Source organism: Planococcus citri, chromosome 2 (genome assembly GCF_950023065.1).
Source record: "Planococcus citri chromosome 2, ihPlaCitr1.1, whole genome shotgun sequence".
NCBI lineage: Eukaryota > Metazoa > Arthropoda > Insecta > Hemiptera > Pseudococcidae > Planococcus > Planococcus citri.
Genome location: NC_088678.1, coordinates 14,457,447 through 14,479,751, shown reverse-complemented (window position 1 = coordinate 14,479,751; position 22,305 = coordinate 14,457,447). Strand labels below are relative to the sequence as shown.

General features: G+C 37.4%; 1 protein-coding gene across 2 annotated transcripts in view; it reads left to right on the top strand.

Annotated features, from left to right (window-relative positions):
• The window catches only part of LOC135834773 (uncharacterized), a 144,155-nt gene that overhangs the window by 53,211 nt on the left and 68,639 nt on the right, over positions 1-22,305 (top strand). For both annotated transcript variants that reach the window (XM_065348743.1, XM_065348744.1), the window contains one exon: positions 18,869-19,108. In XM_065348743.1, the coding sequence (XP_065204815.1) occupies positions 18,869-19,108 (240 nt within the window). The remainder of the gene's footprint in view (positions 1-18,868; positions 19,109-22,305) is intronic.

Here is a 22,305-nt window from a genome sequence, read left to right as displayed (position 1 = left end):
AATTAAAAATTTGGTTGGTTAGAAAAAAGTTTATAGCCCAATTTCATTACATGAGCAAAAACCTTTATCGTGAAAAATAATCAAAAATTGAAATGATAAAATAATATTTTTGACATCTGCTTGCTTGAAAAAAATCTTGTGATGTTGAAGACATTGGAAAACTGAAATCGAAAAATTCTAATGTAAAATTTTGCCTCCCCCGGCTCCTTTTTTTAAATAAAATCTCTAGTGTTTAAAAAATGTCCTGCTAAAATCCTGATTTTTTATTTTGTAATTTTGTTTGACACCTTGTCTCAAAACGAATGTAATCAGCTCGTTTATTTGTATCGTTTTTTTCAATAATTTTGATTAAAATTACAAAATTTTCTTCCAGTTTCAATTTTTTTTAAAATTTTCTTGTGAAAAATTTGACTTTGTTAATTTTTTTGTGTGTGGGGGGAGGGGTCGAGTGGATGGCATTCTGAAAATTTGGTTGAAAAAAGGTAGTGAAAAAGTAGTGATTTTTTCAAAAAAAATCCGTTAGATACCCTGCTAGAGATTCAAAATCATATTTCTCTTGGCTCATTCCGTTAGCTATGTAAAAAACCGGCTCAGTAATTGGGAACACTCTTCCGATTTATGTACTTACATCACGTACCTACATAAATTTTCCCAAAACAAATTTCAGCCTCAATCTTTTAACTTTGATGAAAAAAATGATGATAATTTGAAATTTTTCTATTCGAAACGAAACTTGTTGAATGGCCTACGGGAATAGGCGGCTAAATATTTGCAGAAAGGATATGTTGCACCTATCTCACCTACGTACGTAAAATACAAGTCTATAGTCCAGCTCCAGACTAATTAAAACCCATAGCACGTCGAACAGCTGCGAGAAAAAATTCCACCACCACCATCGCCATCGCGCCACTATAAACATCTATTCGCTAAAAACCTTTCCGCATACAATGTATACGACCATACCTGGTCGTATGTACATGTTTAATGTGCGGTGTATTGTACTGCTATTGGTACTAGATAAACATAAACCAATCTGCGGGTCAATAAATTACCCGTCGAGATAACCCATTTAGTACATTGTGGTGTTTTTTGCTGGGAAACGACGAGGAGGACAGGGGTTTCTACTGTTTTCCTTCGTCGCCTTTGCTCCGTTTTGTTGTAATGGTTGGTTTAAAGAAACGGGAAAAAGGGAATATAAGTACGTAGATAAAAATTTCTATCACGAGTGCGAATTTTCTCATCGGTTAATTTTCCAATAACACGTACGGAAATTTCTTAACGCGATGTGTGTAAGATGCAGAGAACGAAGGAGAAGGTGAGGTTCATTCGAGAACGTGAATGAACGTTCGCGTTCGCGATATCAGCATGTTCATGTTCACGTGTGAAGGTGCGAAACACACGACGACGACGCGAAGCGACGAAGTGCACGTGTGACGTGTGGTATTGCTTGGCAGATTCCTTTGATGGACGTTACGTACTCGTAGATCTTGGTGATGGTGATAAAATGCTAGCAGACGCTATACAGCCTTATAAGTAGGCTTTGTCGAGAAATTAACGATGCGATGCGATGCTGGATTGCTGGTCACAATGTCGCACTTGATTGTACCCTAACCCTACACCATGCTGGAGCTGCCTATACAGAAGCTCGCATACTTTACGGTCGATACCTATACGTAGATACGTATTACGTACAGAGAACATACGCGTGGTACACGCTTCGACAATTATTGGTTGCACATTACGACGACCACGGAGAAGATAATAGGTCTTCATGGATGCCTGATCACTATATAGGTACTGCTACGTATTGGCCAAGAGACCGGAAAGACGGACAGTCTTTGAGTTTGAAATGGCCAATATTCTGTACGTCGGTCTCGGTACCTATGTGTAATGTTTTTTAACGATGATGGATAATAATAATGCACATATGATGACGGAAAATGTAAAAAATTAATCCCGAATGCCTGATGTTTAATCACGGTAACACTTTCTCCATGCTACCATGTTCGGTGCTGAGTAATTAGAATTTTCTACATAGGTAGTCATCATAACGACACGAAGACGCGACACGGATGATGGACCGACGCGATGGTACCGAAGAGTTATCTGCTGACGATGATGACGAAAGCGGGGGCGAGGGGCGAGGACGGTCATATGCTTGAAAATCTGCACACACGAGTTGGAAAGATTACGTAATGATGATTAAGAAACGGCGTAATTATTCGCGACGTCGACGTCGTCGTCGTACGGTCGTACCTAGTTGTAGAGTCATTGTCGTGAACCATTTTGATGATAAGACGGATCCGCTGCGAGTTCTGCAGTTTTGCTGTTTTGTTTTGTTCTATTGTGGAAATTACGAAACCTGCGGGTGCGCAACAATATTGCTGGCATGTATTTGTGTACCTATGTAATGTACCTCAATCAGCTCCTCGTACCTGTTGTTTGTTGTATTTGTATATTATGTATAAGTGCAGAGAGGGCGGACTTGCACCACGACCATAACGAACCTCTATTTTACTCTCTTGTCAAATACATACATACTTAAACCTAGAGATAATTAAACATGCGGCGCGCACTATAAACAGCATCGTCGAAAAATCCTGGCTCTGGATGCTGTAGATGAAAATAAAAATCAAACTCGAAGGTCTTGACTGGTTTTCCGCGACGACGGAGTGTAAAAAATCAAACTGACCTACATGCAAATTGTGTACTTTTTTAGTTTTATTTATTTTTTGTTCGTTTTTCGCGCGCTGTATCGTATCGTTCATCGGATACCTCTCCATAATAGGTCTATCTTTGGTATAAAAATATGTTCAACTCGAGTTTTTACGGCTTAATGCGAATCGAAAGTAAATGATGTGGTGTAAGGTCAGGCCGCCGATAAAAACCTACTTTACCCCGCAGCTGTATCATCTTGTAGATGGAGAAGTCCACGCTTTGTGCGGCGTACGTATATTAACTGGCCACAACGATGATCTCGTGTGTATCGATGAAGATATTTAGTACAAAAGATGAATGAATGGACAGTACCGAAACAAATCTGCAAGGTGGGATCCGGCTTCGCTTACGTCGAAGGTAACAGCATCCTAATTAAACGAGAGAAACGTTTGTAGTCGCAGTGATTTAGTCGGGGAGCCCGCTTATGGATGTATTGCAACCCCCCCCCCCCGGGGTCGATTCTCTGGGACAATTTTTTTCTTAAAGGGCCGCGGGGAGTCCTAAGGAACATTTCTAGCCCCTGTACTTGGAAAAAAGTGGCCCTACTTACAAAATGGCGGCCATTTTGATTGTCAGGTCAGCCGAAATCGCAGATTTTGCGTTCCAACCAAGGTAAATAAATACTATCGTAATTAGTATTTATTTACCTTGGTTCCAACATAGGACTTGCATAAAATTTTTCAAACTGTACAAAGGTAGATCGAAAGATCGGGCGAAAATTTATCACCTGTCAAAATTTCAAGTGCTAAAGTGCGTTTTTTGATTTTTGGTGAATTTTTGAAAATCAAATTCAGGCCAAAAATGAGGGGAAAAGTCAAAATTTTACCAAATTGATCAAGATAGCTGAAATTTGGGATATACCCTATTTTCAACACTCCAAATCGATTGGAAACTATTTCAAACCGTTTTGTGCAGTTCTGCATGGAACCTCCAGCAGATTTTTAGAACTCGAAATTCCCTCAAAATTTCATCAAATGGAGTTGGATAACCGAAATTTACTCTGCAAACTAATTTCAATACGCTACGAAGTCAACTGCAGGAGGATTTCAAGTCGTTTTGGAGCCTCCAGCGATTTTTTGAAAATTACTGGAGCCTCCAGCAGATTTTTACAACTCGAAATTCCCACAAAATTTCATCAAATGGAGTTGGATAACCGAAATTTACTCTGCAAACTAATTTCAATACGCTACGAAGTCGACTTCAGGGGAATTTCAAATCATTTTGGAGCCTCCAGCGATTTTTTGAAAATTACTGGAGCCTCCAGTAGAATTTTAAAACTTGAAATTTCCTCAAAATTTCATCAAATGAAGATGGAAAGTTGAAATTCATCGTGCAAACTGATTTCAATACGCTACGAAGTCGACTTCAGGTAGGTTCAAGTAATTTTGGAGCCTCCAGCGACTTTTTGAAAATTACTGGAGCCTCTAGTAGATTTTTGAAACTTGAAATTTCCGCAACATTTTACCAAATGGAGTTGGCAAGCTGATGAAATTTACTTCGAAAACTAGTTTTTTCAAATGGTTTTGTAGTCCAGTCATTAAAGACATTTTTACAGGAAAAATTATTATCAAACAGATCTTTCGCAAATATTGTTCACAGAGGTCCCCTCAACAACATACTAAAAGTCCTGGCCCGTACGGGGTCCGGAACCCCCTCAAAGGGGGGTGGAACCTCCCCCAAAATCAGTTTTTCGCCATTTTCTCCCCCGCATTGCATTTTAGCGAAAAATGTGTAATAGATAAAAGAATCTACGTCAAATTTCCGATCTAATGATGTATCAACTTTCCTTGTATGTTCAAGGGGGGCGGAACTGCAACCATTTAAATGAGGGGGGTTTTCTGAAAAATAGATAAAGGCTATAGGCGCCTAAGAGGGGTGAAATGGTCCCCGAAAACGTTCGAGTTGATATTAGTATGGAAGGTAGGTACCATTGAGAAACTTCCGCGTAGAAAGTTTCACATCCACACCCCCTCCTCTTTTTGGGGAACCCCCCTTTTCTGAAACTTCAATAACATTTTTCTCAACCCCATTTCAACCGATTTTGAAAATTTTTCAGTATGTTATGTATATCCTTAGTAGGTATCCACACAAAAATTTTCAACCCCCTCCCCTCATATTTACCCCTCAAAATAGCGTTTCTCAACTTATTTTATGCTTTTTAACAATAAAAAAAATTGAGGGGGCCAAGTGCTCTGGAGAGGGCTAGATGAGTCTAGCAAAAAATCAGACATCATATTCGTGCTCAGCGGTATCGAGTCATAAGAAAACGACACCCTATTCATTAATAATTAGTTATTTTCCCCAAAATTCCCATTTCACCCCCAACCCTCTCTAAGACTCATTTTTACATCATTTTGAGGGGTAAATATGAGGGGAGGGGGTTGAAAATTTTTGTGGGGATACCTACTGAGGATATACATAACATACTGAAAAATTTTCAAAATCGGTTGAAATGGGGTTGAGAAAAATGTTATTGAAGTTTCAGAAAAGGGGGGTTCCCCAAAAAGGGGAGGGGGTGTGGATCTGAAACTTTCTACGCGGAAGTTTCTCAATGGTACCTACCTTCCATACTAATATCAACTCGAACGTTTTCGGGGACCATTTCACCCCTCTTAGGCGCCTATAGCCTTTATCTATTTTTTAGAAAACCCCCCTCATTTAAATGGTTGCAGTTCCGCCCCCCTTGAACATACAAGGAAAGTTGATACATCATTAGATCGGAAATTTGACGTAGATTCTTTTATCTATTACACATTTTTCGCTAAAATGCAATGCGGGGGAGAAAATGGCGAAAAACTGATTTTGGGGGAGGTTCCACCCCCCTTTGAGGGGGTTCCGGACCCCGTACGGGCCAGGACTTTTAGTATGTTGTTGAGGGGACCTCTGTGAACAATATTTGCGAAAGATCTGTTTGATAATAATTTTTCCCGTAGATGGGACATAATTGGTCTTTAATGACTGGACTATTGAAGCTTCCACAGCTACTTTTTGGAAATTTCTATTTTCCAAAAAACGCCATACGGCAAAGTCGCTGGAGGCTCCAATACGACTTGAAATACCAGCTGCCCAAATTAATTTGTCGATTTTTGACAAATTTTTGAAAACTTTTTTCTTCCAATTTTAATTTTTTTGAAAATTTTCCTGTGAGAAATTTTATGTTATTTTTTTGTGTGTGGACTGGGGGGAGGGGGTCGAGTGGATAGCTTTCCGAAAATTTGGTTGAAAAAAGTAGCGATTTTTTCGACAAAAAAATGCCGTAAAATATCACGTTAATTTACTTTTCCAATAAAAATTTTGAAAATCAGTTCTGAAGCCAATACTCAATTTCTCAAATGAATTTCATCATTTCTACCCTTAATGGAGCTTCCAGAGCGATTTTTAATTTTTCCAGAATTGTTGGATTACTTCAGAAGGTGCAGAAATTAATCCAGGGAAACTAGAAAACGTGTTCTGGCTTATTTTTCGTATGTTAAACGAGTTTATTCGCAGTGTGGGCGATTCCCTGGCGGTCTGCTCGAGTGCGTTTTTTTGACCAGTTTGTGAATTTGAGTTGGATGAGTTGTAAGTTGAATTCTCGCTAAAATGATCACATTTTTCACATTTTTGGAATCTCTGAAAAAAAGTTGGAGTTTGCTGCCTGCAGGAATGTCTCCTTATTCGTTGTAATTTTACCCTAAAAAACTGAGCATAATATGTTGTATTTTTTTTAAAAAAAGTATGTTGTCTGTTGATGTCTTCAAGTATCTAATAGACTCCAAATTATCACTCAAGAATTTTTTAGGTGATTGGGGGCGGAGGGAGGGGGCATCATCTTTATGAACCTCTAGAAACAGTTCTGAAGTGTATTTTTCAATCTAGTACATATTTCATAGCACATTTTCACTCTACACAATGAAAATGATTGTTTTTTTTAACCAGATTGTTCATTTTTGGATTTTTTTTAAAAATTATAATTTAGAAGTCGTCTACGTCCGGAGAAATGTCTGTGTACTGGACAGAAGAAGTTGGATGGGGGGGGGGATTTGAAAGAAACAACGAGAAAACTTGATTTTTGTACCTGTTGTGACATTGAAGTTTTGCTTTTTTTAATGGTTTTCCTTTGGTCTTAATTTCTAATTGCGATGTTATTTCTTTGAATAAAAAAATTCCTCTCTGCTTCTTCTAGCTGTTTAGGGTATGGTGGAGGTGGTTTGAAGCGCTAAAAAAATTGTTCATTTTTCACGCATTTATTGTATCAAAACGAAGATGATGTGATTTAAGGAAACGGGGGGGGGGAGGGGTATAATTTTGAAAAAAAATCTATGTATATTTCAATGAGTAGTGATTGAGAGAAATTTTCAAAATTCTGCCCATTTTCTCAACATTGGAGGAGAACGAGGAGCAGGAGCAAAAGCAGGCAATAGTGGTAGAAATTGCGCCCATTTTTTGCAGTTTTTTTTGGTTTCTGAATTTTTAATTACCAGGTCATTACCGCGACAATTTGACCGTCGTCGGCGTCCCACTTACATACTAGGTTCGGCGAATTTGTTTCGGTGATTGGTAAAATCATTATAGTACATTGTGCACCATAACTCTAGTCTGCCTGCAATTGGCGCATCGCTCGTAAAAACATCAGTTGAACCATTTGCATGTGACGTAGCGATTATGTTGATTTTTTTTTGTGGTTCGTTTACTCAGGTTGCATGTGCTGGTCATAAACAATGCTCGGATAACATTGTAGCCAGGTATGATGCGAAGAATTGCGGATACATTACATGCGAATTTTTTCTATGTACATACGAGTGATACCTATTCTATCTATCTTTGTCGGTGTTTATTCAATAAATTTGCGCACCATCGAGAGACGCGAACTTGTAACAGGTTCGAGCACGATTTGCGTAGTTGCTTCGCGCGCGATGATTTCGCTTGTTTGTTTTGTTTATTCGTAATTTATTTTTTTTGAAAAAATACGGGGTTGTGTAAGATGATCTTAATAAGGATGATGGCTGACGTATTGGTAACACATGCGTCGTTTTTCGTGATTAGGAAACAAACGAAAGAAAAAAAAGAGCGTTTAATGAAGGTATTGTCTCGTATGCGACCAATATACTTATAGCGTACGATGTATGGGTAGGTGCAATATAATATTTCCAAGGTTATTGCGCGAATGATTACCATTTTGTTGGATGGGTATCGTATGTGCGAGATTTCGTCTGTCTTACTGTGTTTGGATGTTCTGTCGAGTTTTTAACCTTGGTATCATTTTTCGACATGTAGCCCGCATAAGTCCATTGAACTGACCAACGCCTGATGGTATCCGGCAGCTCGTATTCGGAAGCGCGATAGCAAATTCTCGTCGATTACCATCAATGGTGCGTGGTCGTACGTGAAGAAATCATTTACAGATACGTGTAATGTCTCTCGCATTTCGTATCTAGTGATACGATCATTCTATATGCCAAACGAGTCCCGAAAATGAAGTCATTTACGACGATTTTGGCTAATGAAATGCATTTATGGTTTTATCATCGTGGTTTGTAATGCCACTTTGTATTTGTTGGTGATGAAGAAGCATGAAGGGATAAATGTCGATTATCATTATGCTTTGGCTTCTGACTTGAATTTGGTGATTCGAAGCAGTGTAACGCGAAAATCACCCCCGCCCATGCATCTTCGAAACCGCATTCGCGTCTATCGGTAATTTATTTTTAAAACAACGTCTCGATCGGTTGATCTTGGCAATAATGTATCTATCTATATTCGTGTAGAGAATGAATATCCGAGTATCGTACATTCGTAAAATAAATCTCAAGCGATCGAACGAGCTAAAGAGACGACGCTGCTGGCGATGGCGGTTTGCGAATAAGCAAGACATAACGTTTTTCGTATACAGTATGACACATAAGTAGTGCTCAATGGCTTTTATTTCCAAGTGGAAAGAGCTAGCGAGATGAACGAAGCGACGTTGAGTAGGGAAAAATAAGGGATTTCAAAATCGGCCTTGAAAATTTCAGGCCCATGCACAGGGTGCTCAAAAATTGTAAAACCGGTTTGGTCAAAAAATTCAAACTGGTTTTTATTGGCACAATATATTCTACACACTAAGGCGAATAAAACGCGATATGAATTTTTTGAAACCGGTTCATTAATTTGCAACCAGTTGACAAAAAATAGCCAAAAATTGTAGATAGAGAAAAAAGCTTGGAACAAAAGTTGTAGAGCGTGAAAAATTACACAATTCTGTCTAATCATATTTTGAAACCGGTTCGTTGGTTTCGCATTTAGCGATCAGTTTTTGACAATCAACTAAAAATTAGAGATAGGGAAATAAGCTTGAAACAACAGTTGTAAAGCGTGAAAAATTGAACCATTTTCGCTGATCAGATTTTGAAACTAGTTCATTAGTTTGCAACCAGTTATCAAAAATTAGCTCAAAATTGGAGGTTGAGAAAAAAGCTTGAAACAGAAGTTGTAGGGCATGAAAAATTACACAATTCTGTTCCATCACAATATATTGAAACCGGTTCACTGGTTCGCATTTAGCAACCAGTTTTTGACAAACACCTAAAAATTGCAGATAAAGAAAAAAAATTAGAACAAAAGTTGTAGAGTGTGAAAAATTGAACCATTTTTGCAGATCAGATTTTGAATGAATGAATGAATGAAAGTTTTATTAGATATTATTCGGTTCAGCACAATTTAGCTCTATTCACAGATTTTACGAATAGGATACTTGAAAAAAAACTTGAGAAAGAAAAGAGTTAGGGGCTAAGAAACCTGAAAGAAATTTTGAGGAAGTTTTGGTTTGAGTCTTGAAGGGCAATTTTGCCGGATATGGAAGCAGCAAGCGAGGGTGTTTTCAGATAATTTGTTTAGGTATTTTTCAGTCACAGTTTTCAGAAAGTTGTTGCAAGTATTTTTCAGTTACAGTTTTCAGAAAGTCGTCGATCGTTTCAATTTTGAGCTCACCTTGTATTTGGGTATTCCGGCAAAACCATGGAGCGTTAGTGGCAATTTGAGAAAATTTATTTTGGAATATTTGAAGTTTTTTCTTGTTTGTTTTGGAGGTACCATACCACACTGGAGCCACATATGTAAATGTAAGACGAAGAATATTCTTGTAGATCATTTTCTGTGAGATGTGACTTGTGAAAGTGAGTCGTTTGTTAAGGATATGTGATGCGCTCTGTGAAACAGGACCACAAATTGGAAAAATCGAAATTGATTTTTTTGCTTAATTATTAGAGGACTTCATTCCGAACATTTTGAGATAAAAATATCGAAAATTGGTTGAAAAATACCGGAGACACTGTGCCTCAAAGTTTTAATTTTGAAAAAATGCTTTTTGAGAAAAATCAGTTCAAAGTTTTTTTTGCGTTTCCGAGCACATATCATTTGTTTACTTCAAAACCACTTTACATATCGATCTGAAATTTTAATATGTGTATCCTGGGTACCATGCGATGCTGTAAAAAAAATTACGTTATATGGATGGATGGTTCTGATACTATGCAAGGCATGCATAAATTCATTACTCACAAAAGTAGGAAAATGACGCATGAAATTTGAAAAAAAAATGTAAAAATGTGTAAAAAATGATAATTTTACAAAAACTCATGACTTGTCACAGAAATGAGTGAAAAATTTTTTTTACAATTTTTGCTGGCAGCTGTACTTGAACCCACAACCTCTGACGTGCCGCTGTCACCACAGTCACCCAGACACCAAAAACATTTTTAAAAATGGGTTTTCTAATGGTATACAACTAATTTTATTGTGAAACTAACATAAATAACAGGAAAGAGCAGAAAAACATCACCAAAACGTGATTACTGACTTGTGATCCTTTTTAAAAATCTGATATGCGCTTTTATAACACATAATCACGGACGAACTAGCCAATATTTTGCGCTGAAAATTTGTACACAAGTTCTTAGAAGTGTGTTCTTTCAAAATATAACAAAACTTGAAAATTGATATTTGTCATCACAATTCGATTATTTTAATGTACTGAACAATTTTATTTTCTGACTTGTGGTCCTATTTCACAGAGCGCATCACATATAGACACTGTACCTGGGCCCTCCGGGAAGACATCAAACTGCAGGCAACAGGGAAAAGGGACAGTGCTTTTGGCTGCGCTGTCTGTGGGCAACAGGGAAAAGACTCCAAGATATTTAACGGCATCATCACACCATTCTATTATAGTGTTTTCAATATTAAGGTTTCTGGCAGGGTTACAGTGATGTCTCAGCATGAAGATTTTTGTAACTGTTCTGTTTGGATTGAGATCAAGTTTCCAGGATTTTAGCCAGGAGTTAGTGGTGTTGATACTTTGTTCAAGTTTGTCAATTGCACTGGAGAGATTATTACTTTGGGTGTGTAAGCAGGTATCATCTGCAAATTGAAGAATTTTAGCATTTGATGAAGTTGTGATGTCATTGCAGTAGATGTTGACAAGCGTAGGGCTTAAAACAGCTCCTTGAGGTACGCCTTTGAAGATAGGTTTAGGGTCTGAAAGTGAATTGTTGATGAGAATCTGGAAGTAATGGTCTGATAAGAACGATTTGATAATATCAAATAAGTAACGAGGTACATACTTGAGCATTCTGCAATTTTTGTAGGAGATCAGAATGCCATAATATAGAGTCGTAAGCTTGTTTAATGTCGAGAAACGGCGAATTAATGAACTGGTTTCAAAATCTGATTAGCGAAAATAGTTCAATTTTTCACACTCTACAACTTATGTTTTTCTTTTTTTTTCACGTACTTACATATCTTCAATTTTTAGGTGATTGTCAAAAACTGGTTGCTAAATGCGAACCAGTGAACTGGTTTCAAAATGTGATTGAACAAAATTATGTTATTTTTCACACCCTACAACTTTTTATTTATGCTTTTTTCTCAATCTTCAATTTTTAGGTAATTTTTGATAACTGGTTGCATATTAATGAACCGGTTTCACAATCTGATCAGCGAAAATGGTACAATTTTTCAATTTTCCACGCTCTACAACTTTTGTTTCAAGTTTTTTTCTCTATCTCCAATATTTAGTTGATTGTCAAAAACTGGTTGCTAAATGTGAACTAACGAACCGGTTTCAAAATGTGATAGACAGAATTGTGTAATTTTTCACGCTCTACAACTTTTGTTCCAAACTTTTTTCTCAATTTGCAATTTTTGGCAATTTTTTGTGAACTGGTTGCAAATTGATGAATCGGTTTCAAAAAATTCATATCACGTTTTTGTCACCTTAGTGTGTAGAATACATTGCGCCAATGAAAATCAGTTTGAAATTTTTGACCAAACCGGTTTTTCAATTTGTGGACACCCTGTGCAGTGTGCATGGGCCTGAAATTTTCAAGGCCGTTTTTGAAGCCCTTATTTTTCCCTCCTCAACGTTGCTTTATTCATCTCGCTAGCTCTTTCCTTTTAGAAGTAAAAACCATCGAGCACTACTTTTGTGTCATACTGTATATTATGCAGATTACAAAGATGCAGGTTTTCAATTCTGAAACGATATGACGAGATAATTCGCCTATATAGTGGATCTGTCATTTGGCCATTGGCATCGCCATCGCCATCAACATCACACCATAAACCCATAAGTAGCGAATAGCTGTTCTGTATAGAAGATAACCGGTCGAGGGTACCCAGGTGCGAAGAACTTATCGACGATATGACACCAGAATACATAAATTCCGGAAGTCATTTTCCGGTCGTCGTCGCTGATGGAGAAAAGAAAGGAGAAGAAAAAACACGACGAGAACGATGCACGTGAAAAAAACTATGCGGATATATCACCTTCAACAACATTACTCGTACGCATTGCTTTCGTGGCTGGAAAGCTCGTTTGAAGTTCACCACCTCCTCCGGCACCAGCACCACATACTCGACGACGAGTACTTAATCATCAGCATCAGCTGCGAGAGAAATAACATATCGTCTTAGCCGTCTGGTCCATTCATAAAAATTTTCGATCAGATGGTTAATTTTTTTTTTTAGAGAGAATATGTCGAACAACGCCCAATACATATAATGAACTGGAACGAATTACGTATGAAATTTTCGTTGGAACGCGTGGATTTATTTGCGACGACGACGTATCGCTGGAGGCCGGACGATAAATTTGAGCCGAGATAAGTATCACCGGAGAATATTTGCGGTCTGTCCGTGTATTGATCGTTTTAGAAACCGGTATCGGTACCGAGAAGTGGTCGATAAAAATCGACGAATTTGCCAATTCGGTATCCCACACCGCATTATAAGGAGAATTTTTTCATTATTCGAGGTTGAAGTGACTGTGAGACGATGCGATGGCTTTTTTTCGCGTCAAATGTTCCAGTACTTCGTCGATGATGATGAGTTCGTGTGGGATGTGTCGGAGTCGGTACCTATGCGAATTTTTGGCTTGGAGAAATTCAAAAAGAACACACATCGTGGAACGACATCGTCATCATATGTGATGAAATCTTGGCTACGATGATGCGAAGCTGTATGGGTAGGTAGAGGTACCTTATATCGCCAAATGTTGGAGCACACGTTGAGCAAACGAAAATGCCACCGCGAATAACTCGAGCTATATGAGTCGCGGAGACCTCATCGCGTATAGCAGAATGATACACCTTGTCTTTTTTGACAAGTTGGAAGAAGAAGCGCTTACGGAAGAGATTCTTCTTCATCATTTCCTGCGTATGTAGATGTACGTACTAAGAGAGAATAAGAGGAAGATATACTTATACACGGTGTTTGTGCTCTCTATAAATAAAACACACGCGTCACTAACTACGATGTATTCGCTGGAAACGAACGCATGATTTACCGTCTCCTAAGGTGTTTTTAAAATGTGGACATCGCGTCTCCTAACGACCCGATTTTTTTTCTCTTCTGGTTTTTTTTGGACTCGAGTTTCGATTTTTTTTCCTCTTCATCTGGTCGGTTCGAAAGGTACCTCGTACATCCTTTTTTACGGGAAGCTCCAGCTCTGTCTCTGTAGGTATACGTAAGCGATAATTGGAATGTCGGAAACTGGTAGTTTCGTTTGCCTTGCTGGTAGTACACAGAGTACTTTATCATCTGGTAACTAACCTAGATGAATAAATTTTCGAAATTTAAATACGCGCGGAGTACTGTACGTAGTATTACCGGTGTCATGACTCATCGAATATAACCGCTTGCTTGGCTGTTTACGAGTTCGAGTTTTTGTACCGCTCGTTCATCGTTTATGATCCATCGTGATTATTATTATAGGTAAATGTAAATATAGACCCGTCGTACGTATAAATTTTTTTTTATGTCGTTGAGGTAATCTGGGCCGCCGATGTGTTAACGAGTGCTATTTAATAATAATACCAACTCGTATTCCGACGTGATGGTGTCTCAGCAGAGAAGAGAGTGTCGTTTCAAAGTGCCTTGTAACATTTTCCATTTTATTTCCTATTTAGGGTTTACGAGTGTTTAAAGGATCATGTTTTGTTGTGGGTAGGTGTTTTAGTACTTGTTACGTGTAAATTGTCGGGATGAGTATTTATTTTTTTCTCGGTATAAGGGAAGGATGAGGGAGTATCATCGTCATATCTAACTCGTATGGTTATATACCATATACGAGTAGATGTCATGAAAACTTTCGATTCAATTAATTTTGAATACTCATGACGCTCAGTCACTTGATATCAGTGATCGTTATCAGTGTGATGCGATCGATAATACGTAAACAACAGATTTTTACAGAGGAAAAAATAATTACTATTAATCACTGTTTATTTTATTTGCACTAGTTGCGCTAAATTGATAGGAATGTAAATATTGGCTGATTTGTCAATTTCGCGAATTCTTCGATTGAAGCATGAGCATTCGTACCCATTAGTTGGACTTTTCCTATCGTGTGTCATAACTTTGTGAAAAAATGTACTTAGAGTGCGGAAATGTACATTACATTTACGACGAGAATTACGTATATTTTGATGGGGAAAAAAAACCTGACTAATCCAAATATCGGAAACCCCTCTAAAAAAGAGAGAAAATTTTGGAAATTTTTTCTGAAATATTGATGTGTTTTTCAATTTTATCAAAAATATTGTAGGGTACGAGTGAAATTCATATGAAACATTCATTTTAAAAAATATTAGGTACATTATGCATATTGCATGAATCTAATTATTTGCGAGAAGGATGTATGTTTGTTGAATAAGTGCTAAAAATTGACTTAAAAATACTGGAAAATCCTAGGAGAAGCATTTTCTGATAACATTGGAAAGTACGAGTACAGCCTGTTCAGAGATGCATGCAAATCACTGAAGTACATATCAAATGTAAAAATCTTATAAAGATGCATTTTAGACATGAAATAAGTAGGTTACCTATGAACGTTCTTTGGGTAGAATGATTCGTTTACGTAGATGGAAAGCCGAAATTCATTCTGCAAACTACGTAATTTCAATACGCTACGAAATCGACCGCAGATAGATTTCAAGTCGTTTTGGAGCCTCCAGCAGATTTTTGAAACTTGATATTTGCCAAAATTTCATCGAATGGAGATGGAAAGCCGAAATGTATTCTGCAACTAATTTCAATACGCTACGAAGTCGAGTGCTGGTGGGTTTAAAGTCGTTTTGGAGCCTTCAGCGACTTTTTGAAAGGTTATACTTACTTACTTATGGCGTTTTTTTGGAAAATTAAAATTTCCAAAAACTAGAAAAAAGCTTTAAAACTATTTGAAATCACCATTTAGTCGACTTCATATCGTATTTAAATTGGTTTGCGAAGTAAATCTCAGCTTACTAACTCCATTACATAAAATGTTGTGAAAATGTGAAGCTTCAAAAATCTGCTGGAGGCTCCAGGAATTTTCAAAAAGTCGCTGGACGCTCCAAAACGACTTGAAATTCCCCTGCAGTTGACTTCGTAGCGTATTAAAATTAGTTTGCAGAATAAATTTCGACTTTCGGACTCCATTTTGATGAAATTTTGTGGGAATTTGGAGTTCTAAAAATCTGCTAGAGGCTCCAGAACTGCTCAAAACGGCTTGAAACCGTTTCCAGTCGATTTGGCGTGTCGAAAACAGGGTATATGCCAAATTTCAGCTTTCTTGGTCAATTTGGTAAAATTTTGATTTTTTCCCTCATTTTTCATTTTGCCTAAATTAATTTGATTTCCAAAAATTCACCAAAAATCGAAAAAGGCACTATAGCACTTGAAATTTTGACAGGTGTTAAATTTTTGTCTAATCTTTTGATCCACCTTTGTACGGTTTGAAAAATTTCGTGCAAAAATTCCCGCAACATGTGGTTTCAAATGGTTTTGAAGCTTCCAGCTACTTTTCGGAAATTTCAATTTTCCAAAAAACGCCATACGACCTTTCAAAAAGTTGCTGGAAGCTCCAAAACGACTCGAAATTCACCAGCAGTCGAGTCTACTTCGTAGCATATTGAAATTAGTTTGCAGAGTAAATTTCAGTTTTCCAGCTCCATTTGACGAAATTTTGTGAAAATGTGAAGCTTCAAAAATCTGCTGGAGGTTCCAGGAATTTTCAAAAAGTCGCTGGACGCTCCAAAACGACTTGAAATTCCCCTGCAGTTGACTTCGTAGCGTATTAAAATTAGTTTGCAGAATAAATTTCGACTTTCGGACTCCATTTTGATGAAATTTTGTGGGAATTTGGAGTTCTAAAAATCTGCTAGAGGCTCCAGAACTGCTCAAAACGGCTTGAAACCGTTTCCAGTCGATTTGGCGTGTCGAAAACAGGGTATATGCCAAATTTCAGCTTTCTTGGTCAATTTGGTAAAATTTTGATTTTTTCCCTCATTTATTTGATTTTCAAAAATTCACCAAAAATCGAAAAAGGCACTTGAGCACTTGAAATTTTGACAGGTGATAAATTTTTGCCTGATCTTTCGATCTACCTTTGTACGGTTTGAAAAATTTTGTGCAAGTCCTATGTTGGAACGCAAAATCTGCGATTTCGGCTGACCTGTCAATCAAAATGGCCGCCATTTTGTAAGTAGGGTCACTTTGTCTTGAGTACAAGGGCTAGAAATGTTCCTTAAGACCCCCCTTTAAGAAAAAAGTCGTCCTGGACGATCGACAGGGGAGTGCAATAGATCCTTAAGTGGGCTCCCCGACTAAGAAAAAAAATTACTTACAAGTTTTACATTTATTGCTAAAGTAGTACGTACCATTAGAAACCTAAAAAAATGAAAATTTTTGCACTTTTGAAATATTTTACCAATGTGTAGACGAATATGTGAAAAAAATCCCCCTCTCCCCACCCCCAACAGCCCAGATCTGCTAGAAATGATGAAATTCCGTTTATTCGGTTTTGGAAGATCCAATATTCTTTGTAGAGCCTTTACCTACTTACACTTTTTTGTTGAGAAAGTACTCTCTTTTAAAATTAGAATGATGATGAAACAAAAATGTTTAAATTTTCAAAAATTCACCTGGAATCAAAATATCGATCTGTTAAGTAATTGAAATTTATATTGGTTTCGCTGGAATGTTGAAAACAAAATAAATATCCTGATAAGGAGACTTTTACACCCCATCAGCTCCGATTGAGCTGAAATTAAATGCACTCGAAGAGCATGTGATTCGCACTCAAGGACTAAATTTTGAGCTGCCGAAGTTGACTTTTTAATTTTTGGCGAATTTTTGAAAATGGCGAAAATATCTCATCGGGAAATGAATTTTTTACAAAGAGAGTAAATTTCGAAATGAATTCTGAAAAAAGATTTGCACGCTACGGTCGCGTCGTACTCCCGAATCGATTGCCACCATTTTCGGGCTGATCTGGACTACCTAGACTCTTCAGCAAAAGTTGACTTTTCTCCCAATTAAAGAATGTTTCTTTCTAGTTCAACATTTTGAATCAGTTATGGCAGGTAAATTGAGAACCCGAACTGAAGCGTTAAAAAAAAGTAGGTAAGTGTTCTTCTGCATCTGCAAGTTGAAAATCTCAAGTTTTGAAAAAATTTCGAAAGCATTTTAATCGGTATGGTTTTTTTCGCTGGGGGGGGGGGGGTCGGAGGATGACTTTGACAACTTGAAGTGGTTATGAGCAATTTTGTGCAATGGTAGACGATTTTCGAACTTTTTTGGAAATTGAGATTTTTAATTTATCAAGAAAACGACAATTTTTCGACCCATTAGGTAACTTGGAGTCGCGATTCAGCTTCCTTAATCGATTTAGAATATTGATAGGATTATATTTCCAGCTTCCTATACAGTTTTTGCTTGAGGTCCCAGATTGGCTCAGAAAAATTTCTGATTTATTCATTGAGGGGGAGGGGTCATTTTTGATATACATACTACTTACATAGACATTAGACATACCGACTTTGAGATTTTTTTGAAGATTTACGTACATGTAGGGACGTTTTTTTATTAAAAGAATATTTTTTTCAACATTTTTAGTTTTATGTTTTTTTTTTTTTTTTTTTGGAAAATGAAATTTTTCGCAATATCTTATCACTAAGCAGCTTTTTCAGCTCTATTGACACGGCGAATTGATTAATTTGAAGCTATTCATACTTCTTTGGAATATAGGTGTCATGTTTTCTGTCCGTAAATCAGCACATGGTCTGAATTTATTAGCGCGGCGTTACGTTTCGTGTCAAATCAGCCTACAATTTCGATCATTTTTGTTCGCGCGAGTTCGCGTAATATGTGTTTAACGTTATGTCAGAGTCCATTGTTAATGACCTTTAATGCTTGTAAAATTTTAATAACTTCCTACTCGGAAATTATACGAATACAGTTACGATTGCGCGAGCGCGAAGAAAGAGTGTAGTATCAGAATCAGAATACGAGATATGGCGGCGGGCGGTGGTATATGTAAAATTGCGATCGGATACGGGCCGATGATGGTGGTTAATTTTATGCGATCTTTTATTCATAAAGCGCGGGAACGAAAATCGCGTAGGTTAAACGAATATTGTTAAAAGCGTGATTTCCTCATATGGTACACATGAAAAAACAATACGTATGCGAACTACGACAATTAATCGTTCTAGTTTTGATTTTAGATTGCGTACGTTTTACGTTAGCATGGGTAACTACTAACTAGTGGTGCCATAGGTTATGGAATAATACGTAGACGTAGTGATAATTTGAAAACTTTTGAAACCCCTATTACCGTATTATAATTTTTCATCGTTGACTCTTTTTTTTCCAGATCGGAAGATGGTACTATTCCGTGGACATAGTAGATCATCCAACGTCGACGTGAAGTCCCAGAACGAGGATCCAGCAACGCCCAGATTATTAAGGATATCGCCATTGAGACACAGTTACCGAATTCCAGCCGTATGCCGAAATTTAGACGCTTCGTTATGTATGCACGATAGCGACGGCGATTCTATCATTTCAGCGCCAGCTCACGGAGATCAGCAGCACGGCAGCGATACGAAAAAAGGCAAGTGTAATTAATCGAACGATGCTACTCGTATAGTCTGTGTATGTTTTTCATTAGACTTTAGAGCCGGGTTTCCGATATATTATCCATAAATGTAGGTAGGTAAAAGCGCCAACACGAGGATTCTACCACGAATGTAGAGCGGTAATTCTATATTAATGACCGGTGTAACGGGATTATCTTATATGTGTGTTGTTCTCGGCGATTATAGTCACTACTGGCATGGCAGAGTAGAGCTACCTGTATCTACCTGGACGTGCGGTGCTCGTCGCTGCTGCTGCTGCTGCTGCTGGTGTCGATGAGAGAAATACTACATGACTAATTTTAATACGAGCTATGTAGAGAGGTATTCGTTAGTTTATATGGCGTGTATCTGTATACAAAACACGGTAGCATCTCGTTTTTGTAATTAAACAACACAGAGTAGTGAAAGTTGAAAATTCGAGTAGGTTTTTCGCGATGCCCGCAGCTGAACGATGCGCCTACCGAATGTAGCTCGGCTAGCATTAGAACGTGTGCGGTGTATTGGTTGAAGGTATGTAACGCCTGCGGTTCCACCGGTACGCTAATTATTTAACGCTGCTGTTTGTCGTCTACTACTACTAGGTAGATGGTGGCGCTTGCGGTGCAGTGCAGTGTCCCATTGAACCATGGTACATGGGTAAATAGCATGTGTTTATGCCTGGTGTGAAGCGTGGGAGTTTGGCTGCGGCCTAATCCGAGAAATTTGTATAGATATTTGATACGGTAGATGTGTTAATTGTATGGAAAGGTGTATAGTAGTTTGCTTTACTAGATGGAACCGAGATTTAATAATGTAGGCGTTTGATTAATGGATCAACACTTGGTCGTGTGAAGAAATTAGGATTTTTTTTCCTAAAATTGGAAAGAAAGTGAATCAAGTTGGCGGAATTTTAATTTATTAGAGATGCGGATGGATTTATGATATTGTAATCGAGCTTGTATGTAATAGGTTCTAGTTTGGTTGAAAAAAACGAGAGAATTTCTGGAGGAACTGAAAATGTGAAAAATTGGGTAGTGAAGCCTGAAGGATAATAATTGCCTGTTTTGAACTGAAAATTTATAATAAAGGAAATAATCAATGTAAAATTTTTAGAATCCTGCATTTTTCACCTCTTCACTATCTAAGGTGATAAACCAAGCCAAGCTGTGTGGACGATTGAATTTTGGAACTCCATCTTTGGAGAGTTATTAAAGATCAAAAGAGGATCAAAAGAAAAGGCGAAACATCAAAATGCACAATTGAGCTAGAAAACTGAAATTTAGTACTATGCATCCTATTTTTGACCTCACTCCACCAGCCACCCTCTCCTTGAATTTTTTGATTGAAAGCTGTATCGAACCGTTTTGAGGAGTTTTGGCGTGTACAACGACATTTTGGAAATTTTAGTTCTCCTAAAAATAGCTTAAAATCTGCAGTCTAAATGAGCTTCTGCGAATTTTTACTCATCTAGCTGGGAAAGTGATGGAAATTTGAAATTTTCATACCGAAATCAGGGAATTTTATAAAATTGATTATTTTATCAATATGTAATTACGTAAAACACCAGATTTTATTTCATTAAAAAAAAAATTCACCTCGGAAATTTTTGTGATTATTTTTGTTACACAAAGATATGGTTATCTCTCTCTTCCCCTCCCCCTCTCCGCAATTCGTAGTCGAGTGTGTTGATGCGTTGAATTCGTTTTAAATATATGAGCAATATTATTCTGTTTTTCCTACTTTAGTTCTGTATTTTTCTCGTGTGTGCTGTTTTTTTTTTCAAAATGCAACCAAAACGTGCTGAATTTCGCCTGTTCTATAGTCAAAATAGTCAGAAGGTCTCATTTTTTTCCAAAATTGTAAAAAACTTCCGTTTTGTGACTACACTTTCGTAGAAACTCTTTGGGAATGGAAAAATGTTAATGCTGACTCTAAAGAAATTCTGGTTTGAATAAATTTGAATGCCTCTCTCCATGAAGTTGAGCCGCAGCCGTCTTCTCGCTATCTGACGAGTGTGGCTGTGATCTGTAAAATTGCGAAAATTGATCTGGAAAACTGGACAAAATCATACAAAATAGCTTGTCAAGGTGTCCAAAAGCCAGGAAAACCTGGAAAAGTCAGGAAATTTGGTCGGTCTGGAAAAGTCAGGGAATTTTGTGAAAGGTTACTTCGAACAGATTTTTCCATTTCTCATAGGGTAAATGTGCCTAAGTTTGCGCTTCCTAAGATTGCGCAGTAACGATTTCTCGGAACCAGTGAAAGTTACAACATTGATACCCCCTTTACTTGAAAGAGGAATCAAAATTACCAAACTTGACGCTTTTTGGTTATGGTAGCACCAAGTCTTGCCCAACTGACGAGCGAAAAACTTTTTTTTCAAATTTTTTTATAACTTTTCCAATAAAAGTCGCGAGCGACCATTTTTATGGAAATGGCAGTAGAGATCTAAATAAGCTATTTTTAGATTCGACATTGTCTGAGGATTATTCTAAGCACTTATTTCGATTTTTTTCTGCTTTAATTAGATTTCAATTTTTCAATTTTTTTAAAAAACAACCCTGTGCCTAAGATTGCGATTTTCATTTTTTTGCTGCTTTTTTATACTAATAACGATAATTTTTTGGAATTTTCATGAAAAATTCAATTAATACATATGAATGAAATGGCCCCTTATATACGTAAATCGAGTTCACTTGTTGTCAAAAGCTAGGGAGAAATGGGTGCAATGCTGGAAATGCTAGATATGAGCTCATTTCCAGTGTAGTTCACTTCGAAGTTTCAAATTCACGTTCGAGTGAGACATTTGTAGTACTTTTATCATTAGTTAAACGATATTGACGAATTTCTGTTTTTCACTGGTGCACAATCTTGGAATAGGTAACTGCGCAATCTTAGGAAGGCATATGCCTAAGTTTGCGCATTTGACTTTTTTTGGTTTTTGGTCAAAATATCAAAAACTAAATCGATTAAAAATTTTATTTCTGGCGCAAATCATAGCCAAATGTTTGAAGAACCTTCTGTACAAATTTCAATATTCTAGCTCCTTTTCATAAAAAGTAGTGACTGTTTAAAAATTAGGTGCGCAAACTTAGAATTTTCCCACCAAGTTTGAATTGGGGATTTGGGGCCACCCTATTGAGCACACAGTCATGCTTGAAAAAAAAGGGCACAACCTGTAGATCTGTTAACGATA